Here is a 23,017-nt window from a genome sequence, read left to right as displayed (position 1 = left end):
CAGCGGTTTTATAGTGGCCAATTTCAAGCTGGATGTAAATTGCCCATCCCTCAGAGATGTATTAATAATCCGGTGTAACATCGAAGTTACCACTGGTCCCCCCTGAGCCGCTAGCCATGAGGGACAGGGATTGAGGGAGCAGGTTGTCTTCCGAACGCTTCGAAGGATCTTGTCCACATCCTCGGTACTAACCGACTCAAACTGATCCAGTTTAATGGAGTCCACGGAGGCTCTGGATGCCTCTCTAGGTTCTGCCCTAATGCCGGCGTTAAGACCTTCACTTATCCGAGAGGTTTTATCCGTGAAGAAGTTGTTAAATTGGTCACAGCAGGCCTTAGTAGGTTCAAGGATCTGGTTCAGGGTGGGAGGGAGCTGAGTTAGCTCCCTGACCACCCTGAACAATTCTGCTGGACGCGACTCCGTGGACGCAACACGAGCACCATAGAACGAATTCTTAGCTGCTCGTATCGCCTCTCCGTAGTCCTCCAAAAGGTGGTCCAGGAGAGCCTTGTCGGCTAAGCGTAGGTGTTTCCGCCAGCAGTGCTCTAGTCGTCGCAGAACCCGCTTCCTCGCCCGGAGATCTTCCGTATACCAGGGCTTACGTTTTGAAGCAGGCCTGAGAGGACGCTTGGGAGTGATACTGTGTGCATTGATATCCCTCTAAATGACAACAGAGATAACATCTGTGACAAAATGTAGGCCTCTGACTCTAACACCATCACATTTCTTCTGTCTGAATCGGGTTGCCAATTGTTCCAGAAAACCTGGGAAATATCCTGGCTGGGCCAGTGGAAGCACTAAATCCCAGATTTCTCCTTCATAAGTCGATGGGCAATAAAGTAAGAAACCATGCAAGAAGACTGGCACTGGTGGAAGGAGCCCCATCCTGCCCTGCAGACTTTGGTTGCTACTGAACAGGTGTAGCATTGCCACCTTATTCTTCCCTCCTCGCTTCCCCCTACAGGCAAAATAGGAAAGGAGGCAAGCAATGGCCTTGAGTTGTGTGATCATTGTGTTGGTGGGACTATGCAGCACAGTGGAACTTCGCTTCTACTCTTTTAACTCTCTGGGGCTGCTTGAAAGCCTCCTTCTCATTACACCAGCCAGTTCCCCTAGAACAGGGGTAGGCAACCTGCGGCCCGCAGGCGGGATGCGGCCCGGCGAGGCCTTGGGACCAGCCCCAGCCCGGTCCTGCTGCTGATTGCTGCCAGGGCCTTTGGCGTCTCGCGTAAGGGGCATTTGTCTATAGAAGCCTCAGAAACATGCATTTATCTTAACATTTTTTAAAAAAATCAGCAAATTTTTTCGTGTGTCCTCCATTTTTTATTTAAAAAGTGTCCTCCATTTGAAAATTTTGGCCTACATTTGTCCCGGTTTATTTATTTAATTAATTTTTTTAAAAAAAAAATTAATTATTTATTTTTTGGCTTCGGCCCCCCAGTTGTCTGAGGGACAGCAACCCGGCCCCCGGCTCAAAAGGGTTGCCTACCCCTGCCCTAGAAAGAAAGAGCTCTTAGCTCGGTACTAGTACTGAGGTTGAAATATAATAGTAGAAAAAGTACAATGATTAATGTATTGAGTCTGGATAATCAGAATGCAAATTAATAAAATGCATAATTATAATAATTTGCATAATATGCAAATTAGATGCCTGGATATGTGGGACTGGAATATGGCAACCCTATGTATGAGCTTTTACATCTTTGTCTGATGAAAAAGCCAATGAAGCCTCAAAAGCTTGCATGATTTCTGAATTTTGGTTGGCCAGTAAAGGTGTGCTCTTTTGTGAATTTTGGATTTTGTTGTAATTGGCAACAGTAGGTGTTCCTGACATAGTAGCAGCTGCTTGCCTGTTGTGCCATAATCACATCCCAGGTCAATATGTTACCATAGTACATTGGCCACTCCACCCCTCCTTTTATATTGCCAAACATTTGAGTAACCAGGCTGTTTTTTAACAATGAGGATATCAGCATATATCAAAGTCAGATATTTGCATTATGCTTTTATTGTTCTGCACTTAATCTAAAGAAATCCTGGTTGTGGCCATAGAATGACTTAGCATGCTTTTGTACAAAGCTTTAATAATTTTGCCTCATTTACAAAAGATTTTAATTAGTCCATATGATATTGCCTTCCTCCCTTCATTGCTAATCCTACCATAGCTTCTTTCTGGCTTCTTGTGTGTTCTTACTCCATTGTCTGCCTTACCTAATACAGTCAGTAGAAATGCGGGAGATGGCAAAGGATGGCTACTCAGACAGTGACCAATATCTGCCAATGGAAGGTCATGGACGGGCTGCCTCCATGCCACGACTGCCTGCTGAAAACCAGGTGAGGTTTTTTTTCTCTGACCTATGTGTGAACTTGAGGGCTGTGGTGATACTCCCTTCCCTGCATTCTCTGACTCTTGGAGGTAGGAGTAACCCTCATGGTCACCCACACCAAGGAAGTCATGATGCTGACTTGGTGTTCCATGTACTGATGCAAAGTGAAAAAATGCTTGAACCCTACCTCTTCCACCTGAGTTCTTTCAGGCAGAAATGAGGAATGTGTGCCCCGCCTCCCCAATTGTTGCTGAACTACAGCTCCTATCATCATCCTTCACAATTGGCAATGATGGAAGCAGTAGTCCAAGAGCATCAGGAGGAAGACAGGTTCACTACTCCAGCTTTAGGGTAAGCCAAATAAAACTGCTCAGATTATCAAGGGAGAATTTCAAGTAATATTATCATCACATGTTGAAGGCTTTGCTTTCAGATAGGAAATGAAAATAACACTTTCTCATTCCTAGGCAAGACAACAATTTCACAAATGGACCTCAGGACAAGCCACATTACATGTTAGGCAGGGGAAACAGGGAAGTCAGCATCCTCATACTAAATGTACTTTGGGTTTAAATATGAAAAAAGAATACTATCCCCTTTCTGAATATGTAATTCTTCCATTACAGTAAAAGTGGAGAACTGTGGAAGACCCACCCTCTAAAGGCATGAGGTCACATTCATTATGTTTTGGGAAGTTCCTGAGCCATTCTAGGTCCAGGTGATGCTTTTTGTAACGGCAGGAAATGATCTGAAGTCACTTCCTGGTCACTTGCTATTTTTAAAAGGCTTCTTCCGGGCATATATTGGTTCAGAATGGCCCAAAACGTGGAGAAAATGCCCCTACGCTCCCTAGCGAACATTTGGGCACATTTTTTTTTAAATTGCAAAATGTTTTTGGGCCTTCAAAGATGGTGAAAATGTCCCCTACACTACCCAGGCAGCATTTGGTGGTGTTTTGGAGCAAAATCACTTTTTCAAAAAAAATATTGAAGGGGGTGCAGAGCTCACAAAAACAGCCCTGGGGGTGCATGCATGCCATTCACAAGCCTGTGCCCAACCCACTTTGCAGCATTATTTGGAAAACAGTTTCTGACCCTAACATATCTTCCGCTGTTTAATAGGCAGAAGATTGAAAGGAGGTGAAGGGAAGGATGGAAGTTGTTTCTGTCCTTCACACAGATGAGGCTCTCAGTCATATACATTTCCCTCTTTTAAATTCATGGAAGATGCCCATTTCTTCTGACTCACTGGCTCTTGGCTATTCTGTAGGAGTCATGTGCTCTTCCCAGCAATACATTAGCTAACCATTGTCTTAGATGCAAGGTATCAGCCAATTGTCATCCTAGTTTATTGGTCCAAATTGTTATGTAAAAATTAACCCATGCAGTCCCACAAAATCAGCATTTTACTGTTGAATACAACTCTTCTGGCCCCTGGGCTACTAATTCCTTGTTCATGGGCAGAGCCATTCCCCTGATTATGTAATGTGTCCTTCCTGAGTTCCTTTAGGCAGTGAAGGCTCTGCTTAATTTACACCCCACTCCTTTTTTTTTTTTTTTTTTTTTGTCTCCAACCTGAGAGGACCAAGCAGCTCACATTAATCAGCTAGCAACATGACAAGAATGGATATTTATTTCCAGCCTCCTATGGCAGTCACAGTTTAATGATGAAAAGAGAGGCAAAGTAGATCTACAGCCTCTTTGCTACAATATATAGTGACCTGACAGCCTGCAGACCTTGGTACACATTGTTTTCAGATTGCATCAGTAACAAGTGATCAAAAGTATTAACACTGGCTGCAGTATACATGTGTCAGCCTTCCAGTACTTCCATGGGCAAACCAAGCTGGGCCCATCCCCCTCTGGCCAAAGATGGAGAGGTTAAAGGAGGGAATTATGAAATGCAAAAAGACTGATATGTGAATGCAGCAATGGAACAAATCTGACCCCAGGAGATAATCAGTGTGATTCAAGGAAGAGAAATGGCACCTCTTTGTCATTGGAGGAGGGAGGGAAGACTTTCTGGGTCAGGCACCATCTGCCATGCACACATGGCTTTGCAACAGAGCTCTGTGGAGGAGCTAGGGGGCTGCCAGTGAGGTTACCTGGCAACTTGTCCCTACCCCAAAGCTGCCCCATTGTGGTCCCACCCATATTTGGTGCCACAAGGACAATTGCCTCTTGCTGCCTTAACTGGCCTTGCTTAGGGGGCACACTTTCTGCTAATTCGTTGTTTTGACTAAGCTAGAAATTTATTTTATTAGAGGTTTGTTTTGTTATGTTACCTATGTCCCCATCCTTTCCTTCTTTTGACCGGGAATGGACAAATTGAAAGGGCTAAATGAAACAGCAGCTGCCTTTCTATGGCTTGTCACAGCAGAGCTGCCATGAAAGCAAAGGTCATGCCCTTCTGCAGCAGCCCTCCAAAAATTAATGTTTGCTTCCTGATCTGGCATGAAGCATGTTTGGTGGCAGCCATCTTTTCAGGGCTGTGATATGCAGTCCCAGCAGCCAGTGTTGTGCAAGGCAGGAGGGGCAGAGTGGATGGTGGGCTTGGGAATAGGGAGTGCTCTTTGCTAAGCATGTGTCAAGCAGCAGTCGCTCTCAGCATGCTCGGCTATGTAACAGCATTTACTGCCATATCAACAGGCTAACCATATGTGTGTCTCTGTGTATATGTGTGCAAATGAGAGCTTGGGCATACTGTGATGTGAAGAAGGTATATAAAATAAATGTCCCATCTGCAGTTTTTCTTGCAATGGGTCCCATGTCTGGAGAAACATGGAATAATAAATAAATATGCATCCCAGTTCTGCCTAGCAGAGCCTAAATCTTAATTCATAAGAATCTGAACAGTCACATCTTGTTGAAAAGATCAACTACACCAACCTAGCTGCAAAACACCAGCCTTGCCTTTAAGATAGTAGCATGTAAATTCAGTGACTGTATATGGTTCTCTCCATCAAGGTTTGGCAACCTGGGTAGTTCACTTGACAAGGCTCACTTGTACCTGGTATGCTCTCAGTGTCATAAAGTTTGTATCTGAGTAAAGATTCAACAAGTGGTAGGCCTTTGATTCAGCAAGGGATAATACTGCTCCATTTTTTAGAACATTTCCCAGAATCTTCTGCAATATGCAGGGCTTCCTTGTCAGAAGAGTGAACATGAGAAGGATTCTCTGAAGGTCGAAAGCATGAAAACCATCACTTTAAGACACAAGTGGTCGACCCAGGGTAGAGGGAGCATGGCCTTTTGGAGTATCTGAGTAGCTGGAAAGCTCACAGGCCTGACTATGGCATAGAATTAGGCCTATACTCCAGCCTTGTTCTGACAGGCTGTGTTGTTGCCTCCTTATCAGTGCAGCCAACTCCTTGAAGAGGAATTAGGCAGTGATAGGTAGTGTTGTTTTCAGCACAGCTGTCACTATAGCTATGGTATAGAAAGAGGCTGTTTGTGAAGAAGGAAATGAATGGTGCTGGTTGCCCTTTACTTTATTGACTGAGCATTGTTTCTTACCATCAAATTTCAAAGTGGCAGAGGAAGTTAAAAGTAGGATGGACCTGCTAAACGCTGCACAGCTTCCACCCAAAATAAGGTGAAACTAGAGTTTTCTAGATTCTATGTGTCACCATTACCTGCCTTTTATAGTGGATGTTGTATGGCCACAGGAAGTGTGGACAATAGGAAAAGGCCATGGTTTCTTCTCACTCTCCATCAGTTTGTCACATCTTTGGATCGTGGGCAGGGAGAGGCAGAAAATGCAACAGTACTGGACTCTGAAGTCTTGAACTGTGGGGAAAGTTAATATTGCATCAGTGCCTTTCAATCTCCACAGTTAGTGTTGTCTAAAAACAGCCTGCTCAGTCTAAGACATTTTCCTTAATGATGAGCACACACGCTGTTATGGATATCACACTGCTATTAACTCTGTTGCAACCATGACTGCAAAGGCAGAACTGGGGATGCGGATCTGCCTCTGCTGTGATATTACTGGTCAGTGCTTAGTCTTTACCTGACGTATTCTACAGTTGCTTCCTATGCAGGAAATAAAGATGTTATAGGAAAATCATAAGAAAATTTCCAAGGCAATCATGTCCCTTGATAGAATGGAATAAGACCAAGATCTGCTTTTGTTACGCCTTTGGTCTTGCTGCTGTTTGGTTTTTCTGACTTGTACTAGAGGGAAAGGAATACCTAAGCTCCCCAGAAGATTATTCTGCTGAGAGACATATGTCAAGGTCAAACACTGTAACTGAGGGCTTATTTATTTTGAATATAAAAAGCAATATTATGCACAAAGGTTGCCTAAATATCCTGAAGGCAACAGGTCCCTACTCATGCTGGAAGCTAAGCAAGGTCGGTTCTGGTCAGTATGCTGCAGGGGAACCATGAAGGAATAATAGCTTATATTTCAAAGGAAGACAGTAGCAAATGACCTCTGAGTATTCCTTGACTAATAAAACACTATGGAATTCACAGGGTCAGCATAAGTCAGCAGGCAACATGAACGCACATATACACATTATACACAGATGTCTTCCATTGAGAGTCATTCATTAAAATCTCTTTGAACATACAACAATACTTTACTTTAAAGAAAAATGAAACTTTATTGAAATAGGCAAAGGATTGTTTAGGCTGTCAGTGGAGTGAATAAACTACAACTTCTTCTCCAAGTTACAGACCCAAATGGAAGGTGTTCCCTTTTCAGCCTCCCAGCTGGGTTTTCCTCAAAGAGAACATACACAGCAGCTGAGTTCTGAAAAGACAATATTTTGAAGTCCAATAATAGAATAGATGAACTATAATATTAATATGGAAGCTGGTCATTGTTGTAAGAACACTTTGCCACTGTGGACATACCTGCCAACAGTTCATAGATGAAAACTGGGACACATGGCCAAGCAACAGCTGGGAGTGGCAAGATGGCAAAAGTTATCAGTGAGGAAGAAGACATAAGCTAAGAGAGACTTCTGTACTAGGAATATTCCTTTAAACAACTTGGCTTCAGTTGTATGGGAGGTTTCTTTAATTTTGTTATGGTAGCCATTGTGCCACTTTAAAAAGATGTTAAAATCTCTTTCCATGTAGCAGTCCTCAGTCCAGAGTCAGAAATAGGCTGAGACACCCAAGCTGCTTCCAAATAGATTAGCACTGCATGCAAAGGTGCACTTGCCGGGGATGAATACCATGCCTGTGCTGGACCAGTCTGAAAGCACTAGAAGTCTTCCATGTATATTGAAGGTTGGAAGCAAAAGGAACTTCCTAGTATAGAAAAATCATAGACATTCTGAAAAAGCTCAGTAGGAGCTTGTAACGATGCCTCCACCTTCCTCTGGTGATAGCCGAAAAACTAGAAGTGTTTGTTAAAATGTTATTGTTGAGAGGGTTGAAAGATACCATTGTCACCACCTGAGAGAAGTATCTCCCTTAATTCTCCTCCTACTGCCCACATATACAGCCCCTACTGATATAGAGATGGGTTGTCCTTATGTCATTTAATTTAAAGAGTCCACTCTTCTATCAGAAGACATCCTCTGTTTGAAAGGCTATCCAATCTCTGTCTAGTTTATAGATAAAGAACCAAAAGAAGGGAGAGCAGGGGACTAGAAGTTACTGATCAACAGTAGCACGCAGACAGCAAGCTGATCAGGCTTTCCATTATCAGATATCCCTAATCTTCCCCACGTTGGTGAGATATGTTGAATTTTGATTTAAATTATAATACTTATGTCTATGCTTTCATACATTCCAGGTCAGGAGCATCCCAGGCTCTGGAATTTCACACTCAAAATCCAATACCTAGGGCAGTGATGGTGAACCTTTTAGAAGCTGAGTGCCCAAACTGCAACCCAAGACCCACTTATTTATTGCAAAGTGCCATGTCCCTCTGGCTTTCTAGTAACAAGCTCTGGCAAACTCTGTGCTGGCGCGACAGCACTGGTGCCCACAGAGAGGGCTCTGAGTGCCACCTCTGGCACGCATGCCATAGGTTCGCCATCACTGACCTAGGGTGTGCCACAGGGCCCATGTTAGAAAAGGAAGAAGATTAGTGCAATGAGGAACTAGGCAACTAGTGCAACTAGGAAATATGGTGCAGGGATTAGAAGGTGGGAAAGAGAGAGAAAGAAGGGAAAGAGAAAACATTTAGCCAGAAGTTGTAGGCTAAAAGGGGAGAGGATGGGAAAGGAAAATGAGGATGAGAGGGAGAGAGAATGGGAAAGATGTTAAGCCAGGCGTTGTAGATGGATGGAGGAAGGGGGAGAAAGAGGGTGAATGGTAAGTATAAGCAGGAGTGGGTTGGAGAAGGAGAAAGGATGAGGATAAGGAAGAAGAAGAGAGAGGTGGGAAATCAAACATTAAAAAAGAAAGGAATCAACTGCTTTAGCAGAGAAGAAAGGCATTCATATCTCATTTATTTCTAAAGATACATCTCATCTGTGCCTCAAACCAAGGAAGGAAATTGTAGTGTAACATAAGAGTAGGGTATGGATGATGGAAACAGAGTTGGGAGACTATGAGAGGAAAACCCATCAAGCAGCAAACCTTAATATGGATTGAGTATCTCCTGAAGCAGTGAAACATTGAGACAACATTATGTCCATGCTCTGACCAATCACTCCCATTATGTTCTGGTGCCAGAAGTGGTTTGAGAAACTTTGAAAGGGGGAGGGAGAAGGTGGACAGATAGGTCTTCCTGAAGAGTCTACAGTGCCCATTACAAATTAGCATTATAACAGCATAGCCAAGCTGTGCACATATTATTTTCAAGGCACCACTCTGACTCTGAGAGTACAGTATTCCTGTCCCAAGAGGAGAGAGGCCAGGTTCTGAGTCCCAGGGCAGATCCTGAGAGCTAGAAACGATAGGTAGATAGATGGATATATACATGAGCATATACAAATTTTTGTCAACTTTTCTCTTATTTTCTGGTGATGCATTCCCCCTCCCTTTTTTTTTCTCTGTCCAAAATAAATGGTGGTTGGTATATCTCTGAAAGACAAGGTGGAGACAATGCAGGAATCAAGGTACAGAATGAAAGCTTTTCAACAGTTACTTCTTAGAGCACAAGCCCCCTCTGATCAAGAGAGAAAAGCAGCAGTGCCTACCAAATTCATTTACTAATTGAAGAAGATAGCATAATCATTCACATTCTGTTCATTAGCCTCCTTCATCCAAAAAGTCAGTATATTGGCCATTGCAAATATCACACTGTTCTCACAAGGTTTCAGGGTTAGCAAACAATTTCCCAAATGCTGCTTCCATCTGAATCAGTAGGACTTCCCTGACTTCATCTCCGAACATTGTGAGTATCTCCAAGCTTGAGACTGTCTCTACTTCACCACTGACCAAGCTCTGCTCAGGACTATCTCTGCAGTTCTGCCTTGCCTGAGACAGTGCTTGCTTTGCTTTGCCTCACTTGTACTGGACTGGCAAGAGCAGATAAAAGAGTCCAGGAAATTGGTAAGAGCCGCTCTGTGTGCAAGAGTGACTGTCCCAGTTTGGGTTGTGCACAGTGTTGCAGCTTTTAACAGTGGCTGAGGGTTTCAGTGGCTGGGGCTTGTTGCAGCATGTTTGTGGGAAGGTGTGGGGCCTTGCTGTTGTCTCCGCTGCCCTGCTCAGCACATTCCTTTTGAGAAGTGTCTGTCCCTTTGTGGTGTCTGTCTATCTTGGTTGTCAGTAACAACCATTATCTGAGGAGATGAGCTACAGCAACTTGGCTGGTGGTATGCCTAAATGACCAACGTTAATTTGACTGTTCTCCCCTTACACTCCTCCCCTCAACCCATTACCACATTTCTGGTTCCTCTTCCCCTCCCCAGCCTTATATCTCCCTTTGGCTTTATATTTATTTCCTTCTCTCTCTCTCTTTCCCGTTTCTGTGTGCACCGTCTTATATGGCTGCGACAGAGGAGGAAGGCGCGACCGCGAGGGAATAATCTCAGTGTATGTACTGCAGCCTGGGCTCCTAACTCTATGCGCTCGCCGCCTCCCATTCCCTCTCCCTGGGCTCCTCAGAGTAGCAAGCTGCCAACTTTTCATGTCTGTCCTCATGCACTCCTCTCTCTCTAGACCCATACTGTGATCTTCCCATCTGCTATTTGCTTTTGCTGCATTAAAGTCTATACAGGCAAAATCTCTCTCTCTCTTCTCATCTTGTCTATATTAGGCTTTGTCTTTGTTAAGCGTCTCTTTCTGCATTCATTCTTTCATTCATTCTCTTTATTAAGCATCTACATTTTTTCCTCCTGCTTCTGCTCTTTCTCTCTCTGCTTCTAGCCACACACTTGTTTTGTCGTTCTTGCCTCATGATAGTTTCCATATTCACTAAATAGTTCTCTCAGCATTCTGGCTCAGCAGCCAGCTGGGTATTCTGTTTTCACTCTAATGGAAACTGATCATTTGGCAAAGAAGCGTTTGGGCCAGTCAGTTTCTCTCTCTCTCTCTCTCTCTCTCTCTCTCTCTCTCTCTCTCTCTTTCTAGTACCTCTCAGGAAAGTACCTCCATATCATTCCACAACCTCAATGAACATTCAAACCATCACTCTGCTCCTCCCTCTTCCTCCCTTGATTCTGTTGCTGTTCTCCTTTGGCTGAAGTCACAAAGGAGCCAACCACTCATGCAGCCAGGTCCTACTCCCTTTATCACTAATCTTGCAGGCAACCTACTGCGCTCTCCTGTGACATCTTAAAGACTTTATAGGCTAAAGCCCACTTCATCAGATGCATCTTCCATTATCAGGTGTGTGTATGTTTGTTCTCTCTCTCTTCCTGTCTTTCTCTTGCTTCACCTGTGGATGCATTCAATGAAGTGGGCTCTGGTCCATGCAAACTCATGCAACAATAATAGCTGTATGTACGTAGAAGTAAATGTTACACAGTTCAGTGGGCCTTATTCCCAGTAACCTGGAAATAAGTCCCATTACATCCAGTGGTCTTTTTTTTTTTTACTGCACATACATTCATTGCAAGTCTTTAAGACTAATAGTCTTTAAGGTGCTGCAAGACTCCCATATTTTTTGCTGTCCATTAGATGGCCTATCAGTTCTTTCCATTTCCCATCTTTTCTGGGTTGTATGTGTATGTTTCTGCTTAACATGGGAGTGGGGAGACCTCTTCATTCAACTAGATCAGTTATTCCTTCCCACAATCCCACCACCAAAACCTGGATTCTATGTCCAACATGCTCCTCTCTTTCTCAACTTCATCTGCTCTTTCCAGTTGTGGAATCAGACATGCACTCAGACAGGCTTTCCAGAATCATCTACTTAGCAGTGAGTCACGGGACTGGCTTTGCTTCTTCCTCCACTGCAAAAATACTCATGTTGAACAGAGCATTGGGGTAAACGGAAAGCTTCCCTTGCTTCTTGGTATATACTTTTGTGTACAGTGAAAATTGGAAAACAGGAAAAGTTATGATGTACTATTGTGTGTGTGTATTTCTGCTTAACATGAAGGTGGCCTGTGCACAACAAACAATTATCTATATTTGATGAACTGGCTGGTATAACATAAGCTATAGGCTTCAGGGACACTTAAAAGTGCATAACTCTACTGGAAGTCTCTAAAAGGACAGAGTTTTTCCAAATGCTTCAGTCCTTTTTTATTGTGGTTTAGTTACAAAAGAAAGGATGCTGTGTGTGAAACACTGGATTTGTTTACATTTCAGTTATTACATTTTAAGCTAGTAGATGTTTTCTTTTTAAATGATTTATAGCAGTAGTACTCAAACTTTTTATATGTACACACACATATACATAAATCCCTTCCTCCCTCAATCCCTTAAATCAGTGGTTTTGGCAGTTTCTCAGACTCTTACTTTTTATTCTATTCTTTCATACCTATTTTTATTCTACAAGGTTCTGTCCTGGGCCCAGTCAACATCTTTATCAATCACTTGGATGAAAGAATAGAAGGCTTGCTTATCAAATTTGCAGATGACACCGAATTAGAGGAGTAGCTAATACCCCAGAGGAGAGAAGCAAAATTCAAAATTACCTTAAAAGATTAGAAAGCTGGGCCAAAACTAACAAAATGAATTTCAACAGAGAGAAATGTAAGGTATTACACTTGAACAAAAAAAATGAAATGCATAGATACAGGATGGGGAACACCTGGTTAAACAAGGGCGCTGTATAGATGGGCCGTATTGGGTGCCGTCATTACACACGAGGGGCAGCGCTTCCTGACACGCCTTGCCCCTCACACGAATGAGGGCGTAAAAATGGCGGCGCCCTATACACATGGGCACCGCTATTTTGACATGACGGACACCTAGCGTCCACACATCTTGGAGCCTTCATGACACCGCAAGTGCCTGTCATAATGGCACTGCAAAAAGAAGCCGCTTTTTGCAGCATCTTTTTGTTGCTCGAAGGAGCCGCACATTTTGTCCACTGTGGCTTCCTCACACAACAAACAAGGGCGGCAGGAGACCGCCCTTTTGGGCAATCAGTATCCCGCCAAGACTACATGTGAAAGGGATCTAGGAGTCCTAGTAGACGACAAGCTGAACATGAGTCAACAGTGTGATGTGGCACCTAAAAAGGCCAATGAAATTCTAGGCTGCTTCAGTAGAAATTGTGGCCCGTTACAAACGGGCCATATAGTACGCGCCGAGCGTGTACTAGGGTTAGGAAGGGACGGTGCTTCCGCACCCCCCTAACCCTAGTACACGCTCTGCATGCACAAAATGGGGAGGCCATTCCACACGGCCGCCGCCATCAATATGTCATGACCGCGCCGCCTCCAAACAATTTTGACGTATTGGGGCCGCGCCACGGCGCCTATGGCACCCTTTGCACGACCCCGGAAGGAGATCCGTTTTGGAGCTCCTTCCTGCTTTGCGTCGCTGGGCGCAGCCTTTTGCCGCTTCCCTGCAGCCTGCAAAGCGGCAGATCGGGGCTTCAGCAGCTGCCGTCGTAACAGCTGAGGCCCCAATACACCGGGGAAAGCAGCACCTACAGGCCGCGTCAAAGGGGCGGTCTGTAACGCGCCATAGTGTTTAGTTCAAATAGTTCAAAGGAAGTAATACTGCCACTCTATGCTGCTTTAGTCAGGCCTCAGCTGGAATACTGTGTCTAGTTCTGGGCACCACAATTCAAAAAGGATGTTGAGAAGCTGGAGCGTGTCCAGAGGAGGGCAATCAAAATGGTGAAGGGTCTGGAAACCATGCCCTATGAGGAGAGACTATGGCGTTTATCACATGGGGGAAATCCCATGCAAAAATGGGATTTAAAAGGTGTGTGTGTGGGGGGGGGGGGGGGAATGCAAAAGCAGATTGATTTTCACATATGTTGTTGCTAAATGTATGCTAACCCAAACGGAAAGTAAACAAAAGCCATTCCTTTTTACTTTCGGGATTTTCGAAAGTAAAAAGGCATGCTTTTGTCTACTTTTTCTCCACTTTCCATTCAGGTTAACATTAGTTCAGCCCGTGTTTGTGGGTTTTCTCCAATTTAACCGTTTTTTTCACAGGATTTCCCCCGTATGATAAACTCCTCTAGGAGCTGGGTATGTTTAGCCTGGAGAGGAGTCGGTTAAGAGATTATATGATTGGCCTATTTGAATATTTCAGGGGATGTCATATTGAGGATGGAGCAAGCTTGTTTTCTGCTGCTCCAGAGAATAGGACCTGGAACAATGGGTACAAGCTACAGGAAAAGAGATTCCACCTCAACATCAGAAGGAACTTCCTGACAGTGAGAGCTGTTTGAGAGTGGAACACACTCCCTCGGTGTGTGGTGAAGTTTCCTTCTTTGGAGGTCTTTAAACAAAGGCTGGATGGCCATCTGTTGGGGGTGCTTTGATTGTGTATTTCTGAATGGCAGGGATTGGACTGGATGGCCCTTGTGGTCTCTTCCAATTCTATGATTCTGTGCTCTTACTTTTCTTAACTTATTTACAAATCACATTGCTATATTATTCTGTCAAAAATTATGTTTCTTTTCTCCGTTATATATTAGATATTCATATAGTGTTACAAAGTTCAGAAGAAGTTGTTTTTATAACTTCTACTAAAAGGGTCTTTTAAAAAAAGGCTTAATTTTTTTTTCAAAACTTTTTCCTATTCATTTCAGTAATAAACACAAGAAAAGACTATAGGTTGTTTTTAAATATTCTAAGGATGTTTCAAGATGAGGAATTTAAATCACGAAATTGCTTTGCCTCATCTTGGCACTTTACAAGAGGTTCAAATGATAATGTCTTCCATTTGTAAGCTATCTGTATATTCCTATCAGTTCTTCTATCATTTTTCTTTCCACACGCAAACAATCCTTTAAGTAGAACAAGATATAATGGCTCCACAATGCCATTTGACTGCTTGTGCTAGGACCCTCTGTCTGGAAGCACCTAAGTCAAGTAAGTGGTTTTCAGAGCTGGAGACAAATGCCTTTTTCAAAATTTTGAGTAACTTCCAAGTCACCAGAATTTTTCCTCTATCAAGAGGGAAGCTGCTTTGATTAGATACAAAATTTCTGTGCAACCTGAGAGAAGCTAGTGAACATTATTATGCCTCCATTATTATTAATTATTACTTGCACATGACAGATACTAATGGCGGTCATTAGCAGTCTGTAAAATAAAATCTCTGAACCTGTCTTCTCCATTGAGACAAGAGTCTATAAGGTAGAAAACATCACAACCCTAGAATGAACTACTGGAAGAAAGAGGTCACCCATTTGGGAATCTGGCTCAGATATCTGTGAGAATCTTTCAGTGGCAGGAAAGTCAATCAAAGGTTATATACGCCTAATTGCTGACATTTTTCCAAATTTTAACCTAGGACAATATTGAGTGAAGCTTGCTGTCAGCTGTAGTTCTAGTACAATGTAGTCCTACAGCTACAGCTGACTGCAAGCTTCATTCACCCATTTTTTAAACTGGAGAGTAAGACTGGGCAACAATGGCCAACAGATTGGAAATGATCAATATATATCCCAATCCACAAAAAAGGAGTCACAAAAGACTGCAGCCAGTATAGGACCATAGCACTAATCTCCCATGCAAGGATAAGTATGCTCAAAATTCTGCAACATAGACTCCAACCATAAATGAAGAGAGAAATCACAGAAAGGGGTTCAGGAAAGGAAGAGGCACTAAGGCCTGTTACAGATGGGCACCCTAGGACGGACTCAGTCTGTGCTAGGATTAGAAAGGGGCGTCTCTTCCAGACGCCCCTAACCCTAGCACAGACTGAGTCCGTACGAAATGGCGGCGGCCGTTCCACACAGCCGCCGCCATCTTGACGGAGCGGACGCTCTGCATCCACACGTCGCGCCCCGGATATGATGCCGCGAGTGCGCAACTAGCGCCTCGCAGCGTCACATCCAGGACCCAGGAAGGAGTGCAATTTTCACGCTCCTTCTTTGCAGCGTCCAGGAAGCCCGCCATTTGGCTGCTGCAGTCCCTGGATGCTGCAACCGGTGGCGGCAGCAGACCGCCGCTTTTCAGCGGTTTGTAACCCACCTAAGAACCACATCACAATCATACAATGGCTAATGGAGTGCACCAAAGAATTCTAAAAGAAAATCAGCATGTGCTCCATAGACTATTGCAAAGCCTTTTTGGCTGCATAGATCATGAAACACTGTGGAATGCCCTTGAAGATAGGAGTGCCAACACAACTGATAGTCCTGATGAGGAATCTGTACTTAGGACAAGAGGCTACTGTCAGAATAGAACATGGACAAACAAAATGGTTTCCAACTGGAAAAAGAGGTCAGGCAAGGCTGCATCCTTTCACCCTATCTGTACAACTTATATGCAGAACATATTATATGGAAAGTAGGCTTGGACACAGCAGACTTACTGTTGAACATAAAGAAAACAAAAATAGTGATCACAGAGGAGATTATTGCACTCAGAAATCCCACCGGGATAGACGCACGATTGAAAAGTCAGCAACGGGTGTTATTGCACACAGCCACGGCCAGGCAAATGCAACCCATATGCAGGCCAGACCCCAGCTGTGCTTATCCAGTGACTTTTCAAAAACGGGAATTTGCTGTTTTTGAAAAGTTGCTGGATAAGCACAGCTGGGATCTGGGCTGTATATGGGTTGTGCTCACCTGGCCTCAGCTGTGTGTGATAACAGCCGGCTTTGACTTTTCAATCCCGTGTCTATTCTAGGGGGATTTCTAGTTCTGATCATCTCTGAAGAATCTACATGAATTCAGTCTAGACAGTAAGGAAACAGAAATAGCAAAAGAGTTATACTTGGGATCAAACATTGACCAGAATAGGGACTGCATTTGAGAAATCAGAAGGAGACTAAGAATTGGAATGGCACCTATGTCCCAAAACAGATGTGGGCAGTGTGGCGTTTACACTACACATGTCCCCAGAGTACCCAGAATCCACCCTGGGACTGCCTAAGGCAGCTCAAATCCTGCCCCAAAAGGAGCTGAGCTTTTCCGCTCCTATTTGGGGCTGTGGTAGGAGGTGCCCTTGGGGCTGCAGCGTGTGTTCACTGTGACCTGAGGCAATCAGGCTGGGAGTGGCATCTGGCCGCTCCTTCCTGCCCATCTGCTTCAGAACTAGAAAAGATCCTAAAGGGCAAAAATATACAACCGAGCACAAAAGTTAGAATTGTATAAGCCATTGTATTCCCTATTATCATGTATGGATGTGAGAGCTGGACAGTTAAGAAAACGGATAGGAAGAAAATCAATTAATTTGATATGTAGTGCTGGAGAAGAGTGCTAAAGATTCTGTGGATAGCCAGAAAGACAAACGAATGGATCCTAGAACAGATCAATCCAGAAATGTTGCCGGAAGCCAAAATGATTAAACTGAGGCTGTCATACTTTAACCACATCATGAAAAGGCACAACTCATTCTGTAACAGAATTCTGTAATCCAAATGCCACAGAAATGTATACTAAAGTGAGAAGATAAAATAGAAAAGGGTTAAAATTAAAATCAACTTACAACTTTATTCAGAAAAGTTTGGCTGGATAACCTGCCTATTCCCATCTAAAGATCGTAGGAAATTCCAGCACCTTGGAAAAAATAACGCTGGTATAAAAACAACGAGTCTTGTAACTCTTAGTTTATAATGAATTATTATAATGCATAAGATTTTTAACAATCAGATGTGTATATGTGAGAAATATTATCAAAGCAAATTATAGAGTTTCAGAAAAAAAACTGAATATCTCAAACAAAGTTAATACAAATTTGCTGACATCAGTTTTGTTGGGTGAACTTGATGGCATTTGCGCATAAAGTTAATTATTTCCAACTATATAAGCAACAAGACCAAAGGATGCATGTACCCTCAAACATTTTAAACATCTTATTCCTTTTTTTTTTTTTTTTGTGGTGACACCAGCTTCTGCTCAGGGAAAGACTCAATTAAATGGACTGTGAAATCCTACCATCCTCAGCTGTGAAAAGCAATGCAATAACATTCTGCCACTGGTATCCTTACCAATACTTCTGACTCAGGAAGTTTCTTGGAACTGGCTCACACATCTTGTTGGGATTCCTATCAACAGTTTTTATCTCATTAAATCATGATGTATTCATGAAGAACTCTTCTGTGTTTTTTCACTTTGCTTGCTGAAACTGCCATGTTGGAAGAAATACCACTACTTTTATTTCCTTTTGTATTCTGCATTAAGGATGAACAGAGCCCTTCGAAGAAGAAAGGTTTATCCAGCTGATAAATGATACTCTTTTTTTAAAAATAGCTCTGACTATTCTCAATCCTTTCCTCTGACCTCTGTCACTGCCACATGTTCCTTTGGTTTCATTCCACCAGTCCACATAGATTCTGATAAAATTATGAGGTCTGAAGGTCAGATTGTTTGCCGGTTATGGTAGTTTTTGAGTGGCCACCTGTGTCTTCACACCTGTGAGTTCTGCACAGTACCTGATCTGGAAAGTCCTAGAGCTGAAAGGCTTTGAAGAAGAAGCCTGACCTTGCACCAGCAGGCTTACTTTTCTTTAACTCAACAATTCTACTCAAGTGGCATCGGGTTAGAATCAGATATTGAAACAGAACCTTGCCTTTAAGTGTAAGATAGCAGCCAGGACATTCCTTTAAAGTAGTATTCCCAGTAGATTGACTGTTATAGTCATTACTAAAGACTTTGCAATATGGACAACGAGGGATCTGCTGCAGTCACCTGCAACTCTTGTGGGATGTTTCTCTTCTTGCCTACAGAAGTGGAGAACTTCACATGCACCAAGTGCAAGTTGGTAGCACTCTTGGAGGAGAAAGTGCAGCAGCTGGAGTCCAGAGTAGCTACACTTCAGCATATTAGGGAACAAGAGGATTTCCTGAACACAACAGAACTAACGATCTTGGATGAGTACCACACAGAGGAAGATGCTAGGGTGGAAGAGGTCACTTGCCATACACAGGAGGCAGACAGCTGGAGGAATGTCACAAAGAGAAGTAAGCCAAGAAGGGATTGTTCTGGGAGCTTGCAGCTAGAGAATTGATTCGAAGCTCTTTCCCTTATCAAGGAGGATGAAGAAGAGCAGCATGGACAGACTTCAGGGACAGAACAGGGGAGCCTGAGAGTCCCACCCGAGGGAACAGTCGCTGCTAAGACTCGGAAGAGGCGTGTGGTCGTAGTGGGGGACTCCTTGCTGAGGGGTACAGAAGCAGTGATTTGTAGGCCTGACAAGATGTCTCGAGAGGTGTGTTGTCTTCCAGGTGCAAAGATCCGTGATGTGACAGAGAAGCTGACAAGACTGGTCAAGCCTACTGACAAATACCCCTTCCTTTTGGTCCATGTGGGAACTAATGATACTGCAAGACATAGCCTTCAGGACATCAAAAGGGATTACAAGGCGCTTGGTAGGAAGCTGAAAGGAATGGATGTACAGGTTGTCATCTCATCTCTTCTGCCAGTTGAAGGGCATGGTCCAGGAAGGGAGAGGAAAATAGCAGATGTGAACAACTGGCTCCGCAGATGGTGCCGCCGAGAAGGATTTGGATTCTTCGATCATGGGCTGCAGTTCCATGAGGAGGGACTTCTTGCAACGGATGGGTTGCATCTCACGCAAGTTGGAAGAAATGTTTTTGCCAACAGTCTCAAGAACTTGATCAGGAGGGCTTTAAACTGAGTTCCGTGGGGAAGGGAGACAATATTAAGGAAGGCGAAAGGGATGGCGAAAATAGTCAAACTGACATAGAGGAAACAAGAAAAAAAGTGCAAGGACCCAACAGTGGGAGGGGAAAAAACTTGCACAGGCAGCAAGTAAAAGGGACCCATGGTCTGCGATGTCTCTACACTAATGCACAGAGCATGGGAAATAAGCAAGATGAACTTGAACTCCTAATACAACAAAGCAAATATGATATAATAGGCATCACTGAAACCTGGTGGGATGAGTCTCATGATTGGAATGTGGAAATAGAGGGGTATAACCTTTTTAAGAGAAATAGGCCAAACAGGAAAGGAGGAGGAATAGCACTATATGTCAGAGATATTTACACCTGTGAAGAGATCCAGGACATCAATCATGGAAGCCAGGTGGAGAGCATCTGGATAAAAATTAAAGGGGAGAGAAACAACAAGGATGTTATTGTGGGAGTCTACTACAGACCCCCAAGTCAGACTGAGGAATTGGATGATCTCTTTCTAGAACAGATGACCACACAGTCAAGAAGGAGAGATGTAGTAGTGATGGGTGACTTCAACTATCCTGATATTTGCTGGAAGTCAAACTCAGCAAAATCCTCAAGGTCTAGCAAATTCCTCACTTGCCTGGAAGACAATTTCATTGTCCAAAAGGTGGAAGAGGCAACAAGGGGGTCAGCTATTTTAGATCTGAGCCTAACCAACAAGGATGACTTGGTTAATGGGGTGCAAGTGGTGGGATCATTAGGTGGAAGTGACCATGTTCTTCTGGAGTTTGTAATACAGTGGAAAGGAGAAGCCAGGCATAGTCAAACACACATTCTAGACTTTAGGAGAGCTGATTTCAGTAAACTTAGAGAAGTATTTAGGGTGATCCCATGGTCAGAAATACTAAAAGATAAAGGAGTTCAGGACGGATGGGACTTTCTCAAAAGGGAGATACTGAAGGCACAATTTCAAACAGTTCCAGTGAAAAAGAAAAATGGGAGGTGTCTCAAGAAACCATGATGGATGACTAAGAAACTTTCAACCGAGCTAAGTTTGAAACGGAACATGTATAAGAAATGGAAAAAGGGAGAAATCACGAAAAAGGAATTCAAAGAAATAGCAGGCATGTGTAGGGGTAAAGTCAGAAAAGCTAAAGCGCAGAATGAACTCAGACTTGCTAGAGAGGGTAAAGACAACAAAAAGGGCTTTTTTGGATATGTCCGCAGCAAAAGTAAGAAGAAGGAAATGGTAGGGCCACTGCATTGAGAGGATGGCAAAATGTTAACAGGGGACAGAGAAAAGGCAGAATTACTCAACACCTTCTTTGCCTCAGTCTTCTCAGAAAAGGCAAAGGGTGCTCAACCTGAGGATAATGGAGCAGAGGACAGAATAGGAGAATTTCAGCACAGAATAAGTAAAGAGATAGTAGAGGAACACCTTGTTAATCTAAATGAATTTAAGTCTCCAGGACCAGATGAACTACATCCAAGGGTATTAAAAGAACTGGAAAATGTAATATCGGAGCCATTAGCAATAATCTTTGAGAACTCCTGGAAAACAGGAGAAATCCCAGCAGACTGGAGGAGGGCAAACGTTGTCCCCATCTTCAAAAAGGGGAAAAAAGAGGATCCCAACAATTATCATCCAGTTAGTCTGACATAAATACCAGAAAAGTTTCGGGAGCAGATCATTAAACAAAGAGTCTGTGAACATCTAGAAAGCAATTCCATAATTACAAAAACTCAACATGGGTTTCAGAGAAAGAAGTCATGCCAGACAAATCTAATCTCTTTCTTTGATAAAATTACCAGCTTGGTAGATGAAAGGGAATGCTGTGGATATAGTATATCTTGATTTCAGTAAGGCCTTTGACAAGGTTTCCCATGACATTCTCGCAAACAAGCTTGTAAAATGTGGGCTAGACAAAGGAACTGTTAAATGGATCTGTAATTGGTTGACCGGCCGAACCGAAAGGGTGCTCAACAATGGCTCCTTTTCATCCTGGAGAGAAGTGACCAGTGGGGTCCCACAGGGCTCTGTCCTGGGCCCAGTGCTATTCAACATCTTTATCAATGACCTGGATGACAGAATTGGGAGCATACTTATCAAATTTGCAGATGACACCAAATTAGGAGGAATAGCTAATACCCCAGAGGACAGGATCAAGATCCAAAATGACCTGAATAGACTAGAAAGCTGGGCCAAAGCTAACAAAATGAAATTCAACACGGAGAAATGTAAGGTATTGCACTTAGGGCGGAAAAATAAAATGCACAGATATAGGATGGATGATGCCTGGCTGAATGAAACTACGTGTGAAAGGGATCTAGGAGTCCAAGTAGACCACAAGTTGAACATGAGTGAACAGTGTGATGCGGCAGCTAAAAAGGCCAATGCAATTTTAGGCTGCATCAATAAAAGTATAGTGTCTAGATCAAGAGAAGTAATAGTGCCACTGTATTCTGCTTTGGTCAGGCCCCACCTAGAATATTGTGTCCAGTTCTGGGCGCCACAATTCAGAAAGGACATTGAGAAACTGGAGCGTGTCCAAAGGAGGGCGACAAAAATGGTGAAGGGTCTGGAAACTATGACCTATGAGGAACGACTTAGGGAGCTGGGGATGTTTAGCCTGGAGAAAAGAAGGTTAAGAGGTGATATGATAGCCCTGTTTAAATATTTGAAAGGATGTCATGTTGAAGAGGGAGCAAGCTTGTTTTCTGCTGCTCCAGAGAACAGGACCCGGAACAATGGATGCAAGCTACAGGAAAAGAGATTCCACTTGAACATTAGGAGGAACTTCCTGACAGTAAGGGCTGTTCGACAGTGGAATGCACTCCCTCGGATTGTGGTGGAGTCTCCTTCCTTGGAGGTCTTTAAACAGAAGCTGGATGGCCATCTGTCAGGGATGCTTTGATTTGGATTTCCTGCATGGCAGGGGGTTGGACTGGATGGCCCTAGTGGTCTCTTCCAACTCTATGATTCTATGATTCTATGATTCTATACTTCTGAGTCTGCCTGCCAGGCTCTTGCACATTTCCTCCAGAGTGCCACAGCTGTAGGGCAACCAATCAGGAAGCTAGATCGTACCTATTCTGGGTTGGAGAGTGGGTTGTGTAAATGCACAGATGACTATTTGAAGATGTACAGTTACAGGCATGTACCTGGTTCTCCTTCATGATGTATATGCATTATGCAAGAGATATACTAATTACTAATATATTTATTGCATTATCTTTATTACAACACATGGTGGACATTAAAGGAGGTTTGACCCTCATCAAATGTTGCCATTTAGTGTGGTGCCCTCCCATTTAGATGTGTCAGGTGTGCCAACATGCTGTCTTTGGCAGAGTAGTATTTTCAGCACACCTGAATTGACACACCCAATCTGCCTCTGGTAAGTTATTCAAAAAGGAATTTCATTGAGCCTTATTTGGATCAACTATCATCCAAAGCAATCAAAGAAAATCAAGGGAAATTTCCCAATTCTTTTTTTAAACTCAAGCAAGATCTCGGTTTGATTGAAACATGGAGACACAAATATGGAGACAGGCGAGACTTTACTTTTTTTTCCCGAGCGTCATAAAACATTTTCTAGAAAT

The 23,017-nt window shown here is 43.3% G+C and overlaps 1 protein-coding gene across 8 annotated transcripts in view; it reads left to right on the top strand.

The window, feature by feature from the left end:
• The window catches only part of CACNA1A (calcium voltage-gated channel subunit alpha1 A), a 446,503-nt gene that overhangs the window by 403,254 nt on the left and 20,232 nt on the right, over positions 1–23,017 (top strand). For 6 of the 8 annotated variants that reach the window (XM_089532659.1, XM_089532648.1, XM_089532678.1 and 3 more), the window contains 2 exons: positions 2,221–2,334; positions 10,238–10,273. In XM_089532659.1, the coding sequence (XP_089388785.1) occupies positions 2,221–2,334; positions 10,238–10,273 (150 nt within the window). Of the gene's footprint in view, positions 1–2,220; positions 2,335–10,237; positions 10,274–23,017 lie in introns of those variants that run through there. The other 2 variants (XM_089532668.1, XM_089532721.1) reach the window with 2 other exon arrangements.

The sequence above is a fragment of the Sceloporus occidentalis genome, unplaced genomic scaffold, assembly GCF_023333645.1.
Source record: "Sceloporus occidentalis isolate IW3139 unplaced genomic scaffold, rSceOcc1.0.p SCAF_1, whole genome shotgun sequence".
Classification (NCBI taxonomy): domain Eukaryota; kingdom Metazoa; phylum Chordata; class Lepidosauria; order Squamata; family Phrynosomatidae; genus Sceloporus; species Sceloporus occidentalis.
Note: the sequence above shows the minus strand (reverse complement) of the source record. Positions and strands in the feature narration are given on the sequence as shown.